Source organism: Nerophis lumbriciformis, linkage group LG03, assembly GCF_033978685.3.
Source record: "Nerophis lumbriciformis linkage group LG03, RoL_Nlum_v2.1, whole genome shotgun sequence".
NCBI classification, from domain to species: Eukaryota; Metazoa; Chordata; class Actinopteri; order Syngnathiformes; family Syngnathidae; genus Nerophis; species Nerophis lumbriciformis.
In genome coordinates this window covers 60,462,501-60,479,861 of record NC_084550.2, presented here as the reverse complement: position 1 = coordinate 60,479,861, position 17,361 = coordinate 60,462,501, and the positions used below count along the sequence as shown (strand labels likewise).

The following is a 17,361-nucleotide window of genomic DNA, read 5'->3' as shown; positions in this document are numbered from 1 at the left end:
GCGCGTCACTCAATCTGCTGCAGGCAGCTGCGTTCCATCTTCAATCAACACACCCGGCACTGATGAGAGGGACGGCTACTTAAACAACCGCCACCAGAGATCCTCCTCCTGCCTCCCGACCACGCTTCCGCCCCTCAGGGGCGCCGAAAAGGGGGGGGTAAAGGAGACGGATTCTAGGGGCCCATGATGGAGGGGGGCCCAGAGAGGCCCCTAATGATGATGAAATTATAATACAGAAAAAATAATGACACTGTGTTGGGGGACCTGCAAAGATTCTTTTCATGGGGCCCAAAATCCCTAGCGGCGCCCCTGCGCCCCTGGACAAACCCTGCCTGCCTAGCCCTTGTCTGACAGCACCGCTCCTCTCAACACGCACCTCCAACACTTACGGTAAAACCCTCCAGTTAAATTCCACACATAGTCTGACACCCATTTCCTGTTTGGTTACATACACATCTAATATATATATATATATATATATATATATATATATATATATATATATAAATATATATATATATATATACATATATATATATAAAATTGATGGATGGATATATATATATTTTTGTGTGATAGAGTGATTGGAGCACATACTTGTTGGTCACAAAAAACATTCATGAAGTTTGCTTCTTTTATGAATTTATTATGGGTCTACTGAAAATGTGAGCAAATGTGCTGGGTCAAAAGTATACATACAGCAATGTTAATATTTGCTTACATGTCCCTTGGCAAGTTTACCTGCAATAAGGCGCTTTTGGTAGCCATCCACAAGCTTCTGCTTGAATTTTTGACCACTCCTCTTGACTAAATTGGTGCAGTTCAGCTAAATTTGTGGTTTTCTGACATGGACTTGTTTCTTCAGCATTGTCCACATGTTTAAGTCAGGACTTTGGGAAGGCCATTCTAAAACCTTCATTCTAGCCTGATTTAGCCATTCCTTTACCACTTTTGACGTGTGTTTGGGGTCATTGTCCTGTTGGAACACCCAACTGCGCCCAAGACCCAACCTCCGGGCTGATGATTTTAGCTTGTCTTGAAGAATTTGGAGATACCGTATTTTTCGGACTATAAGTCGCTCCGGAGTATAAGTCGCACCGGCTGAAAATGCATAATAAAGAAGGAAAAAAACATATATAAGTCGCATTTTTGGGGGAAACGTGTTTGATAAAAGCCAACAGCAAGAATAGACATTTGAAAGGCAATTTAAAATAAATAAAGAATAGTGCACAAGTGTACGTTATATGAGGCATAAATAACCAACTGGTATGTTAACGTAACATATTATGGTAAGAGTCATTCAAATAACTATAACATATAGAACATGCTATACGTTTACCAAACAATCTGTCACTCCTAATTGCTAAATCCCATGAAATCTTATACGTCTAGTCCAAAGGTCGGCAACCCAAAATGTTGAAAGAGCCATATTGGACCAAAAATACAAAAACAAATCTGTCTGGAGCCGCAAAAAATTAAAAGCCATATTACATGATAGTGTGTCATGAGATATACATTGAATTAAGAGGACTTAAAGGAAACTAAATGAGCTCAAATATAGCTACAAATGAGGCATAATGATGCATAATATTGCTAGCCTAAATAACATGTTAGCATCGATTAGCTTGCAGTCATGCAGTGATCAAACATGTCTGATTAGCACTCCACACAAGGCAATGACATCAACAAAACTCACCTTTGTGCGTTCACGCACAACGTTAAAAGTTTGGTGGACAAAATGAGACCGAAAAAGAAGTGGCATAAAACACGTCCTAGACCTAGAAAGTCGGAGAAAGTTATACACTACGGTGAGTTCAAGGACCGCCAAAATTAGTAGGACAAAACGGCGCTCGCCAAATACTCGAATCAGTGAAGCATGTTTAATATAAACAGTGTGCTTTATAACAATTAGGGAGGTTTGTGAAACCATATTAAAACAAAAAAAAGGTTTTTTTTCCCTTCATCATTTTCCATTTGTCATACATTTTTTTAAAAGCTCCAGAGAGCCACTAGGGCGGCGCTAAAGAGCCGCATGCGGCTCTAGAGCCGCGGGTTGCCGACCCCTGGTCTAGTCTCTTACGTGAATGAGATAAATAATATTTTTTGATATTTTACGCTAATGTGTTAATAATTGCACACATAAGTCGCTCCTGAGTATAAGTCGCACCCCCGGCCAAACTATGAAACAAAACTGCGACTTATAGTCCGAAAAATACGGTAATCCTCCTTTTTCATTGTCCCATTTACTCTCTGTAAAACACCAGTTCCATTGGCAGCAAAACAGGCCCAGAGTATAATACTACCACCACCATGCTTGACGGTAGGCATAGTGTTCCTGGGATTAAAGGCCTCACCTTTTCTCCTTTAAACATATTGCTGGGTATTGTGGCCAAACAGCTCCATTTTTGTTTCATCTGACATCACACAAAGATAAGACCTTCTGGAGGAAAGTTCTGTGGTCAGATGAAACAAAAATTGAGCTGGTTGAATCAGGCTGGAATGAAGGTTTTAGAATGGCCTTCCCAAAGTCCCGACTTAAACGTGTGGACAATGCTGAAGAAACAAGTCCATGTCAGAAAACCAACACATTTAGCTGAACTGCACCAATTTTGTGGTCAAAAATTCAAGCAGAAGCTTGTGGATGGTGTCAGAGGCAGATATTTACATATATCCGAATTTAAGTGTTACTTCTTTTATTTTATAATCATATTACAGAACAGCTAGTGTTTTTCTTCCAATTGTGGTCTTTTGGTTGTCTGCAAATACTGTCTGCTTAACCTTGAATATGGAATGTAAGAAAGAGAGATACTCCTTCTTTTATCTCTCCTCATGTCCAGGTGCGGAGGACAGTGGGCATGTGTTTGGGCTAAAAAGACAAGACAGCGTGGGTGGGAGGGAGAGACTTGAGAGAATAGAAGGTTTCCATTTTTTGGAGGGCAGACCATCTTGGCGGCGCGATTGAATGTTCTATGCTGGACTGGTCTCAATGTATATATGCAAAGCTTTGCAAATATATTACAAAATACCTATTCTGTCTCTGGTGGTTTTTCTACTCAGCTTTAAGTGTCGTAAAGAGCTTGGGAGCGACTTGAATTCCCTGGGAAGAACAACTGGTCCAAAAGCATCAATGGCTATCAAAAGTGCTTTATTGCAGGTAAACTTGATTGATTGATTGAATTATTTATTTCAAACCTGCACAGTACAACACACACTTTTTTTTTTTTTAAACATTTTGGCAGGGACATTTATGCAAGGCTTGAAAAGGGGTTGGATGAAGCAAATGCTTATAATATCCCAACCCCTCTCACTCATTCCACATTTAACATAAACAATATAATACAAGAACAATACAAACAAAAACAAGAAAAGCTCCTGTACACTAACAATACAATAGTACCACTGTTACTATAAAACAAGACAAGACGAGACAAAACACACACACACACACACACACACACACACACACACACACACACACACACACACACACACACACACACACACACACACACACACACACACACACACACACACACACACACACACACACACATACACACACACACACAGGCCCAAACACTCTCTGACCATACACCTCTCTCCCATCGCTCTGTGCTTAGGGCATCACTCTCTTTCCTCCTCGTACTTCTTCAGTACTTCTTTTTTAAACAGTCTTTTAAATGTAATCATGTTAGAACAGGTTTTTAACTCGTCCCCTAAGTTGTTCCACAGACTGACTCCACGCACTGAAATGCACATTGATTTTAAAGTTGTTCTAAATTTAGGCAAATATAATTTGTTGTTTCCTCTTAGACTGTAACTATGATGAGCATCTCTATCCTGGAATAGGTTTTGTATATTGGATGGTAGAGAGTTTTGGGATGCCCTAAACATAATTTGAGCAGTTTTAAAATTGATCACATCGTGCAGTTTAAGTTGCTTTAACTCCATGAATAGTGGATTTGAATGATGTAAGTAGTGAACATTGGACACAATCCTAATGGCCTTTTTCTGCAGAGTGACTAAAGGCTGTAGATGGGATTTATAACAATTTCCCCAGACTTCAACACAATAGTTTAGATATGACATAATAAATGAATGATACAATAAAAGCAGAGCATTGGTGTTCAATAAATGACATGATCTCCTCATCATTCCAACACATTTAGCAACTTTTGTCCTCAGGTAATTTATATGAGGCTTCCATGATATATTTTCATCTATTACCACTCCTAAGAATGAATTTTGTTGAACATATTCTATTGGTGTATCATCAATAACAATCCTGATGGGTATTTCACTTTTGCGATTGCTAAAGAGCATGATTTTGGTCTTCTTTAAATTGAGAGACAATTTGTTGGTATTAAACCAAGTTTTTAACTTGATCATCTCCTCAGTTACAGAGGCCAGAAGTTGCTTAACGTCGTCACCTGCACATGTAATGGTTGTGTCGTCAGCAAAGAGGATGAACTTCAGCAGTGTTGATACTTTACATATTTCATTGATATACATTATAAATAGTGTGGGTCCCAGTATCGACCCCTGGGGGACTCCACAGGTTATGTTCATGAGTGTAGATTGATGTTGGTCGATCTGAACAATCTGCTGTCTCTCATTCAAGTAGCTCTTCAGCCATTTCCCTGCCACTCCCCTTATGCCATAGTTTTCCAGTTTGTTTACCAAAATCTGGTGATCAATGGTATCGAAAGCCTTTTGCAGGTCAATAAAAATTCCTAAAACAAATTTGTTTTTCTCGATACCATTAGTAATGTTCTCTATTAGATCACTTAGAGCTAATGAAGTTGACCTATTTTGTCGGAACCCATATTGACAATCAGATAATAATGTGTGTTTTTCAATGAAGCCACGAAGTCTATTATCAAATAATTTTTCCAAAATTTTTGACAACTGTGGCAGAAGGGAGACGGGCCGGTAATTTGTGAAGTGGTGTTTGTCTCCAGATTTGAAGATGGGGATGACTTTTGAGAGTTTCATTTGTGAAGGAAATTGTCCAAGTTGAAAAGATAAATTGCAGATGTATGTGAATGGTTTGATGATTTCTTCCGCTACATTCCGGACCGTCCTCATGTCGAGGTCATAAATGTCACGTGATGTTTTGTTCTTGCTTTTATGAATAATCTCTAAAACTTCCTTTTCGACAGTCGGAGTAAGGAACATCGAGTAAGGATTTTTTCCAATAAGTTCCATAGGCTGTACATCATTAATTGGGATTTTTTTTGCCAGCTCAGGCCCAACTTTAACAAAAAACATATTGAAGCCGTCAGCAATCATCTTCTTGTCACTTATGATTTGGTCGTTCTCAACAAAAAACTCTGGATAACAAGGACTGTTTGAACCATGCCCAATAATTGTATTTAATACCTTCCAAATTCCCTTTATATCACTTTTCTTTTGGATTAATAGTTTGGTGGTGTATTCTTTTCTGCTTGCTCTTAATATGCTGGTTAATCTATTTTTATATGTTTTGTACTTTTGTTCTGTTTCTATGGTTTGATGCCTAAAAAAAGTCCTATATAAATAATTTTTCTTTTTGCAAGCGTTCGCAAGCCCTTTAGTTATCCATGGAGTTTTTGTGGAGTTAGTTATAGTGCATTTTTTGATGGGGCAGTGTGTATCATAAAGTGAGAAAAAAATGTCATGAAATAAATTATAAGCTGCATTTATATCTGACGTTTGAAAAACAGAATCCCAGTTGTGTTTTGCTAAATCATTCTTTAGTGCTGTTAATGATCTTTCTGTTGTGTCTCTACGATAATATTCACTATTTACAGGTTTGGATGTTTTGCAGTTAATATTATACACCATGAACACGGGTAAATGATCACTGACGTCACTCACTAACAAGCCTCCAGTTACAGTCTGATCTACAATGTTACAAAATATGTTGTCAATAAGTGTCGTGCTGTGTGTTGTGATTCTAGTGGGTCGTGTGATCAGTGGGAATAAGCCCATGGAGAACATGGTGTCAATAAATTTTGCTGTGTGTTTGTGTTTATTAGGATTCAAAAGGTTGATATTAAAGTCACCACATACTATATATTTTTTGTTTCTCTTAAATAATATTTCCATCCATTCATTAAATATTTTTAAGTCGGATCCTGGTGTTCTATAAATGCAGCTTACAATAATGTGTTTCCTATTTGAAAATGATAATTCTACAGTGACGCATTCGAAGAGTTCCTCAACAGTTAAACACATATCAGTTACAATACTACAGCTGATATTTTTGTCCACATACAGAGCCACACCTCCTCCTCTCTTATTTTTACGGTTGGTGCAAAACATTTCATACCCATTTAATTCAAACTCATTACTTGTATTCTCATTCATCCATGTCTCTGAAATACCTATAATATTAAATGGAGATTTGAACTGATTCAAATAGTCCTGGATATCATCAAAATGAGAGTATAGACTCCTGCTATTAAAATGTACTAGAGATATGTTTTTATCTTGCATAAATGTTTTATCAAATGTGACGTCAGTATAATATAAACAATCATTGTTGGTGTTTTGAGGAGCATTTCTATCTGGATCCATTTCGCTCATAAATCTTTGTGATTTGTAGTTGATGTGGTCTGAGAAACTGATCGATTCCAAATTGTGGGAGTTTATCAAATCTTCATTCTCCTCTATTTCAGAGGAGAATTCACTATCAGAACTATCCATATAGTGTTATTTCAGAAACATGAAAGGAAGAAGAGGGTGTGTGATCATGGTCAGATAAATCATTCCTCTGTTCATGAAACATGAACAAGAGAAGAGGGCATATGGTCAAAGACTGTGGGCCACAGACACACAACACAAACATGCACACAACTGGACCATTCAAGCAAACACATAAACAATCTCTCATCCACACACACACAAACATACACTCGTACACTGCAGGCAATAAAATAAACATGGAAAACAAAAAAACAAAACAAAACAAAAAGCTCCCCCCAAGAGCTACTAAATATCCAATTGCAAAAGTAAAAAACTAAAGAAGTAATATTAACAAAAATATGCACACACATACACATACACATATACACATATATATATACACATGCATATCATACATGCATGAGGTGTGGAAAGTATCACATATTTAATATGGAACAACTTTAAAATGCAAAAATAGTTTCCTAAATAATTCCCATTCATCACACCATATGCATAGTTAGGTTCGGATATCAAATAGAAACAAAATAAAAATAAAACTCTTATGTATCTTCTGTGTACAAAATAATATTGTGGTTTAGTGAAAAACAGAAAAAAGAAAAAACAGTCACGTGGCAACATGACGCGTCAACAACCCAGGAAGTAAACAGATCCATGCCTGTCTCCTGCTCAGATAAGCACTGCGATGAAAAAGTCTTATTGAAGAAAAATCTAACAAAAATAGTCTTACCAAGTGTCGTATGTCCATGTCTCTGTGTGAGTACCCCCAAGTTCAGTGGAGTTTACGAGGCTGCGGAGATGAACTTTTCAGCCTCTGCTGGGTTGTCAAAAAAGTGTTGTTGGGAGCCTTTGGAGAGTTTGATAGTTGCTGGATAAATGAGAAAGGCTTCAAAACCAGCTTTCCGAGCGCTGTACATAGTGGAGTAGCAGGGTCGTCTCAGCTTGGCCGTCGCGTCACTGTAGTCCGGGGCAAAGCGAACGGAGTTACCGGAGAGCTGAAGAGGAACTTTCCTAGCCTCCTTCAGGATGCGGTCCCTATCCGTGTACCGTACCTCAGACACTTAACAATCATCGCCCTGGGACGGGGAGATTGTCGCGGGGGGCCGATGCGATGGGCCCGCATGAGCTCCATTGCTGTATGTATACTTTTGACCCAGCACATTTGCTCACATTTTCAGTAGACCCATAATAAATTCATAAAAGAAGCAAACTTCATGAATGTTTTTTGTGACCAACAAGTATGTGCTCCAATCACTCTATCACAAAAAAATAAGAGTTGTAGAAATGATTGGAAACTCAAGACATGACATTATGTTCTTTACAAGTGGATGTACACTTTTGATCACGACTGTACCTGCGACTTATAGTCAGGTGTGGCTAATATATGGGGAAACTTTTTTTTTTTTCAAAATTTCAGTGGGTGCAGCTAATAAACCGGTGCGCTCTATAGTCCGGAAAATACGGTCGTTGAAATATTGTGTTCATGCATTAACAAATGAAGAAATGTGATCGATATCGGAGACAGGAGCATGAAACCTTAATCATAACATCCCAAAACCCAAGGTACAAATGCCTTTTTGTGCATCAGCGCACGTGGTGCTACCAAGGACTGTTTGGAAGGGGAGTAGCGAGGTGGTGTAGCGTACGCAGAAACATAATCCAGGTCTATGTCATCTCAAAAGGTTAGGGTTAGGGTTATCAACCACACTCACCTTTCTTCTTCCTGCACAGGTGACTTGGTCTTGCGCTGAAACCCAGGAAGACTGCTCATGTCCACGTAACCATCCGTCTCGTTGGCGGACGCCAGAACCCTCGGCGGACGCTCAAAGAAGTCCCCCATCGCCCGCTGCCGCAGGGGCCTCCACTGCGAGACGTGGACGTTCTCGTAGTCCGAGTTGACAGCGGGCACGTTCTCATAGTCGGAGTTGTCGGCGTTGGGGAAGGAGATGGAGCGGGGCTTGGTGAGGGGGAGCGGTGAGAGGGGCACACGGGAGCGGTCCTCGAAGGACTCCACCCGCACCACGCTACGATTGAGGAAGGCCACCGAGCTTCCCATTCTTTGCGGGCAGAACAAGAAGGCGGGTGTCGGCTCAGGCAATGCTTGAGACCGGCATGTGGCGCGCGAGTGAAGATGTGGAGAATTGGCCGGGTCCAACAGCCTGCTGCGCGTCGGGCGGCTGGACTCCGTCGAGGACTCCGATGACGGCGAGTCCGCGACGGCGGGCTTGCTCTCCGCTTTCCGCCGGAACTTTAGCATCAGGAAGCGCTTGATGGAGGATTTCTTCTTTCGGTTCTTCTCGGAGGGGTCCGCGTCGGCGAGGAGCGAGGGCGTGCTCTTGGCCATGGGCCTCTTGGTGATGGAGGCCAGCTCGAAAGGCGGAGGGATGTCCACCGCAGACGAGGGCGTGGACAGACCGCTGGAGGACAGAGGGGAACATCTGGAGGAACTACCAGATGGGGACGCTCGGGTGTCTCTGTGGAGTTGGGGTGAGGGTGGGTAGAGAGCCAAGTAGGGAGCTTTGGAGTGGTTCTTCACCACGGGTCTGCTCCCCCAGGCTCCGTGAAGCAGGTTGCCCCCGGTCTCACTGCCTAGGTGGTGCGACAGCGAGCGGGAACGCATTCCCGTGGTCCTCCGGTTCAGAGGGAAGACATTTTCCCCCTCTGAGCTATCGTCGCCTGGATCTTCGTAAAGATGATCGGCGTAGTTCTTCAGGCGGTATTCCGAGGTCTGGGAGTTGCAGATCGGCCTGAACTTGGGCTGACAGTAGAAATGCTTCAATGCTTGGTGATCTTCACTCCCGCCGCATCCCGGTGGACCTTTGCCGCCGGGATGTTTCCCCACTAAAACACCGGCGTGAAAACGCTTCTGTGGGGACAGAGGACTTCCTGGGACTCTGTGAGAACTCGGGATTAGGTCTTCATTGACGATGTCCTCTGGAGCCACGTAATACGGTTGGGGGTTCGGACTGTCCTGCACGGCACGCCAGATCTGGTCCTGAATGCGGAGTACTTCTTCCTCCTTCTTCCAGGTGCTTCTACAAACGTCTCGATGGCCGTGTCCGCTGAGGAGATCTTCGCCGAGAGCCTCTGCCGCGTGGTCGTCCGTTTTTTCCGTCGTTTTTTTTCCGTCCACACTGTTGACAGAAATGTCCCCCATTGAGAGGCCGTCCGCGTCCGCCAACGCCTCGCCTGCGTCCTCGTCCATGTCCTCCGTCACGTCCGTGTTGTCCACCATCTCCACCCCGTCCTCAGAGTCCGTGGTCCACAGTGCATCCCGGGAGTCCGCTTCCTCCGTCAGTCTCCAGTCCTCGTCCATCTTCTGAAACATCTCTTCTTGGTCAGACTCGTCCCGGCTTAGACCGCTCGCTGCCACACCCTCAGTAGCGCATCCTTCCCAGAGGGCGTCCGGGCCGTGGAGCTTCAGGACAGGCTTGGGGGCCACACAGGGTTTGGGACCTCTGGCTGCCGACGCCAGCATCACAAATGTGGGCTTTGGAGCAACACAGGGCTTGTCTGCAGGAACAACAGGAAAGGGAAACGGTAAGATGCCTTAGAATAGATTATTTGTGAGGTCAGGGTGTAACTGGTCCAGTCAAGGCTGCACTCGTCAAGAAGGTACATTTCCACAAGGCTTGGAAGAACAAGAAATAATGCAAGGGATTTTCCTGAGCGGCTTCCTGTGATTGAAAGCAGAGAAGGGCATTTTTTTTGGAAGCATATATAGTGCATTTCAAGCACATACAGGGAATTTAAAGCAAATATTTTGCATTTAAAACATATAGTGCATTCAAAGCAAAGAAAGTGCTTTTAATAGTGCATTCCCAAAGCACACGTAGGGCATTTAAAGCACAGCTGGTGCATTTAAACCACAGATTGATTGATTGAAACTTTTATTAGTAGATTGCACAGTACATATTCCGTACAATTGACCACTAAATGGTAACACCCCAATAAGTTTTTCAACTTGTTTAAGTCGGGATCCACATTAATCAATTCATGGTGCATTTTAAGCTCATTGAGTGCATTTCAAGCACATATAGTGCATTTGGAGCACCGCTGGTGCATTTACAACACATATGGTGCATTTAAAGCACAGTTAGTGCATTTAAATCACATACAGTGCATTTAAAGCACAGCTGGTGCATTTAAAGCACATATATTGCATTTAAAACACATATGGTGCATTTAAAGCACAGGTAGTGCGTGTAAAGCACATATAGTGCATTTAAATCACAAGTAGTGCATTTAAAGCATAGCTGGTGCATTAAAAGCACAGCTGGTGCATTTAAAGCACACAGTGTTTTCATGGCACAAATAGTGCATTTAAAGCACAGCTAGTGCATTTAAAGCACATGTAGTGTTTTCAAAGCACATGTAGTGCGTTTAACGCACAGCTGGCGCATTTAAACCACAGATGGTGCATTTAAAGCACATAAAGTGCATTTAAAGCACATATACAGTAGTACATGTAAAGCACACATAGTGCATTCAAAGCACAGCTGGTGCATTTATTCCAAAGATGTTCAACTTAAAGCACATTAAGTGCATTTAAAGCACATACATCATAGTGCATTCAAAGCACAGCTGGTGCATTTAAACCACAGACGGTGCATTCAAAGCACATTAAGTGCATTGAAAGCACATATACAGTAGTAAAGCACGTATAGTGCATTTAAAGCACAGCCGGTGTATTTCAAGCACATATAGTGCATTTAAAGCACAGCTGGTGTATTTCAAGCACATAGTGCATTCAAAGCAAAAAATAGTGCATTTAAAGCACAGCTGGTGCATTTATTCCACAGATGTTCCACTTAAAGCACATTAAGTGCATTTAAAGCACATACAGCATAGTGCATTTCAAGCGCATGTACTGCATTCAAAGCACAGCTGGTGCATTTAAACCACAAATGGTGCATTCAAAGCACATATACAGTAGTGTATGTAAAGCACGTATAGTGCATTTAAAGCATATCTGGTGTATTTCAAGCACATATAGTGCATTTAAAACACAAATGTACACAACTTACTGCGTCATGCCCTTAAATGGTCATGACCTCTCGGTGAGTCAAAAACTCAAATCCCACCAATCCGTCCTAAGGTGAGTGTTTTCATGCCCACTATTGTCCTGTGACTAGTCTCACTTGATTGAACATTGTCCAACGTTCAACACTACAAAGTAATACAAGTGTGTGCTCTGATTCCTGCTGATACCACATCGGTTGATACCAAGACTCCAATATCGGTTTTGTATGGGAAGTGAAAAAGTGGAGTAAATATATTCTATTGTCATGTCTACTTTGGTGTGTAGAGGCGACTATGTGGGTGTGATAAGGTCAACATCATGTTAAAAAAACATATTTAGAAGGTTTTGAAGTGTCAAAAAGTCAGAATTTTTTCCAAGTGTCAAGAAATCAGGATTTTTTCTAAGGGTCAAAAAATCTGAATTTATTTTTAAGTGTCAAAAAATCTGGATTTTTTTCTAAATGTCAAAAATCGGGATTTTTTTCCAAGTGTCAGAAAATTGGGATTTTTTTCTAAGTGTCAAAAAGTCTGGATTTTATTTTGTCAAAAAGTCTAATTTTTTTCTAAGTGTCAAGAAGTCAGGATTTTTTCCAAGTGTCAAAAAATCTGGATTTTTTTGTCAAAAAATCAGAATTTTTTCTAAGTGTTAAAAAGTCTGGATTTTTTGTCAAAAAAATCTGAATTTTTTCTAAGTGTTAAAAAGTCTGGATTTTTTTCTAAGTGTAAAAAAGTCTGGGATTTTTCTAAGTGTCAAAAAGTCGGAATTGTTTCTAAGTGTCAAGAAGTCAGGATTTTTTCTAAGGGTCAAAAAATCTGAATTTTTTTTTTTAAGTGTCAAAAAATCTGGATTTTTTTGTCAGTGTCAAAAAGTTTGAATTTTTTATAAGTGTCAAAAAGTCTGGGATTTTTCTAAGTGTCAAAAAGTCGGGATTTTTTCCAAATGTCAAAATGTTTGAATTTTTTCCAAGTGTCAAAAAATGGGGATCTTTTTCTAAGTGTCAGAAAATCTGGATTTTTTTTCCAAGTGTCAAAAAAATCTACATTTTTTCCAAGTGTCAAAAAATCAGATTTTTTTTTTAAGTGTCAAAAAATCATGATTTTTTTTTATAAGTGTCAAAAAGTTAGGATTTTTTTGTCATAAAGTTTGGATATTTTTTTGTCAAAAAGTCAGAATTTTTTCCTAAGTGTCAAAAAATCAGGATTTTTTCCTAAGTTCAACAAGTTCTTTGAAGCCAGTCCATTTATAATGAATACTTCCTATTATTTATTGGCTTTTTGACAGTATGACAATGTCTGCTTTTACATGTCAATGAATGAGCATTTTTACTGACTAAATGATCATTTCATGCATATTTGTTTCAGTAGTTGAAATGAAAAAAGTGAACATGTCCAGTTCAAAACAAATACATCACATACTTTTACACTGCCTCCACATTTCCCCCCCCCTGAAATACATCATTATAAGACTCACCGGCGTTCATTTTGACGAGGCGAACGTCCTCGACATGTCGTCCACTGAGGCAGCTTTAGGAGGTGGAACATGTGGAAGAAGGTCGGAGGAAAGAATCCAGAACCCGGGAGGACTTCGTAGTCCGTGAGGTTGGTCCTGTGCGAGTAAAAGTCATGTTTGCCGTCCTCACATTTCCAACTCATCAGAGAAGAGACATGCAGCACTTCTCCTCCTGGACACACACTCTCTCTCTCTCTCTTTCTCTCTCTCTCTCACACACACACACACACACACACACACACACACACACATACATACATACAAAATACATTAAAACTACTAATTTCACAATAAAAACTGCATTTTTCATTTGAATGAATATTTACACACACATTATCACATCAACTCACTGTCACTTAAAAAAAAAGTAAAATAAATAACACTCTCACACACACACACACACACACACTAAAGCTACTAATTTCACAATAAAAACTCAATTTTTCATTTGAATTAATATTTGCACACATTATCATATCAACTCACTGTCACTTTAAAAAAAAAAAAGTGCAAGATTTAACTTCTTCCTTAAAGTCTTTTACCCCTCTTTGCTGATTGGCTGGGAGGGATCACATGACTTTCTAGCAACTATGCATTTAACCAGGGGGTGTTCAATGGAGTTCACATTGCTATGTTAGTGTTAAGTTCAAGTTAAAGTACCACTGATAGTCTCACACACTAGAAATAAACCTCTGCATTTGACCCGTCCCCTTGTAGCACCCCCTGGGAGGTGAGGGGAGCAGTGAGCAGCAGCGGTGGCCGCGCTCGGCAATCATTTTGGTGATTTAATCCCCACCAAATTCCAACCCCTGATGCTGAGTGCCAAGCAGGGTTGCATACGTTAAGCTCCAAAGTGGATAAAGAGCACTTTATCTAGGAGGCAGCTCATTAGCATTAAAGTGACAGGCACACAAAATGTGTCCATAGTAAGGCTTGTGGAACCTCTGATAAAATAATTTAAAAAAAAGTACAATTAGAAGTGATCCAACAACATTTGCCAGCTTTATTGTAGTATTTTTTATTTATTTTCGTTGTAAAAAAATTTTTAATTAAATAATACGTCAAAAAATTGCTGACTAAGGAGCTTTTTTTTTTTTTTTACCTTTTTGAATATTATCGTGAATGTGACTTTCCGCAGCGTGTTTTCGCACCAGGGAGAAATAAACAATATACACACACCTGACAAGCAGGGTGCATAACAGGAAGTCGCTCGCTGCAGCTTCCTGGCCGAGCCCGCTCCACATCCTGGTGGCCGTGACGCTCGCATGTAAACAATGTGTAAAGTAGACGTGAGTCACAGGCAATGAAGTCACTCACATTATTCTCCGCTTGGGTCAAACCTCCTCGGTTGAGGTCGTAGGGAGAAAAAAAACGATGCCAGGCTTGGAACAGCATTGTGGGTATTTTACCAGCTCATATCTTCATTGTGTGTGTTTAACATGTGTCTCACTTTGACATTTATAGCTTCACTTTTATTGTTACTTTTTAAGCCAAAATACATCCTTTCTCCCAATAGAATAGTACTTTTTTATTTCATTAGTACTGCAGTACTTTATTAGTACTGGTGTACAGTACAACCCTAGTGTGTACACTTTAATACATCTCAATTTGAAGTCTTAATAGATGGGGCCCCTGAAGTAAACACACTACAGGACTGCTTGTATCGCACATGATATCACACACAAGTAAACACGCTGCAGGACTGCTTGTATCGCACATGATATCACTCACAAGTAAACACGCTGCAGGACTGCTTGTATCGCACATGATATCACTCACAAGTAAACACGCTGCAGGACTGCTTGTATTGCACATGATATCACTCACAAGTAATCACGCTGCTTGCATCGCACATGATATCACTCACAAGTAAACACGCTGCAGGACTGCTTGTATCGCACATGATATCACTCACAAGTAAACACGCTGCAGGACTGCTTTTGTCGCACATGATATCACACACAAATAAACACGCTGCAGGACTGCTTTTGTCGCACATGATATCACACACAAGTAAACACGCTGCAGGGCTGCTTTTGTCGCACATGATATCACTCACAAGTAAACACGCTGCAGGACTGCTTGTATCGCACATGATATCACTCACAAGTAAACACGCTGCAGGACTCAATGTGTCACACATGATATCACACACAAATAAACACGCTGCAGGACTGCTTTTGTCGCACATGATATCACACACAAGTAAACAGGCTGCAGGACTGCTTTTGTCGCACATGATATCACACACAAATAAACACACTGCAGGACTGCTTGTATCGCACATGATATCACTCACAAGTAAACACGCTGCAGGACTCAATGTGTCACACATATCACACACAAATAAACACGCTGCAGGACTGCTTGTATCGCACATGATATCACTCACAAGTAAACACGCTGCAGGACTGCTTGTATCGCACATGATATCACTCACAAGTAAACACGCTGCAGGACTGCTTGTATCGCACATGATATCACTCACAAGTAAACACGCTGCAGGACTGCTTGCATCGCACATGATATCACTCACAAGTAAACACGCTGCAAGACTGCTTGTATCGCACATGATATCACTCACAAGTAAACACGCTGCAGGACTCAATGTGTCACACATGATATCACACACAAATAAACACGCTGCAGGACTGCTTTTGTCCCACATGATATCACACACAAGTAAACAGGCTGCAGGACTGCTTGTATTGCACATGATATCACTCACAAATAAACACGCTGCAGAACTGCTTGCATCGCACATGATATCACTCACAAGTAAACACGCTGCAGGACTCAATGTGTCACACATGATATTACACACAAATAAACACGCTGCAGGACTGCTTTTGTCGCACATGATATCACACACAAATAAACACGCTGCAGGACTGCTTTTGTCGCATATGATATCACTCACAAGTAAACACGCTGCAGGACTCAATGTGGCACACATGATATCACACAGAAATAAACACGCTGCAGGACTGCTTTTGTCGCACATGATATCACACACACAAGTAAACAGGCTGCAGGACTGCTTGTATTGCACATGATATCATTCACAAATAAACACGCTGCAGAACTGCTTGTATCGCACATGATATCACTCACAAGTAAACACGCTGCAGGACTGCTTGTATCGCACATGATATCACTCACAAGTAAACACGCTGCAGGACTGCTTGTATCGCACATGATATCACTCACAAGTAAACACGCTGCAGGACTGCTTGTATCACACATGATATCACTCACAAGTAAACACGCTGCAGGACTCAATGTGTCACACATATCACACACAAATAAACACGCTGCAGAACTGCTTGTATCGCACATGATATCACTCACAAGTAAACACGCTGCAAGACTGCTTGTATAGCACATGATATCACTCACAAGTAAACACGCTGCAGAACTGCTTGTATCACACATGATATCACTCACAAGTAAACACGCTGCAGGACTGCTTGTATTGCACATGATATCACTCACAAGTAAACACGCTGCAGGACTGCTTGCATCGCACATTATATCACTCACAAGTAAACACGCTGCAAGACTGCTTGTATCGCACATGATATCACTCACAAGTAAACACGCTGCAGGACTCAATGTGTCACACATGATATCACACACAAATAAACACGCTGCAGGACTGCTTTTGTCGCACATGATATCACACACAAGTAAACAGGCTGCAGGACTGCTTGTATTGCACATGATATCACTCACAAATAAACACGCTGCAGAACTGCTTGCATCGCACATGATATCACTCACAAGCAAACACGCTGCAGGACTCAATGTGTCACACATGATATCACACACAAATAAACACGCTGCAGGACTGCTTTTGTCGCACATGATATCACTCACAAGTAAACACGCTGCAGGACTGCTTGTATTGCACATGATATCATTCACAAATAAACACGCTGCAGAACTGCTTGTATCGCACATGATATCACTCACAAGTAAACACGCTGCAGGACTGCTTGTATCGCACATGATATCACTCACAAGTAAATACACTGCAGGACTGCTTGTATCGCACATGATATCACTCACAAGTAAACACGCTGCAGGACTGCTTGTATCGCACATGATATCACTCACAAGTAAACACGCTGCAGGACTCA

At 41.0% G+C, this 17,361-nt stretch overlaps 1 protein-coding gene across 1 annotated transcript in view; it reads right to left on the bottom strand.

Moving 5' to 3' along the window:
• The window catches only part of fgd5b (FYVE, RhoGEF and PH domain containing 5b), a 96,047-nt gene that overhangs the window by 62,319 nt on the left and 16,367 nt on the right, over positions 1–17,361 (bottom strand). The window contains exons 3-4 of the mRNA XM_072912857.1: positions 13,181–13,426; positions 8,400–10,200 (exon numbers count right to left, since the gene is read on the bottom strand). Of these exons, the coding sequence (XP_072768958.1) occupies positions 8,400–10,200; positions 13,181–13,190 (1,811 nt within the window). The 5' untranslated portion in view covers positions 13,191–13,426. The remainder of the gene's footprint in view (positions 1–8,399; positions 10,201–13,180; positions 13,427–17,361) is intronic.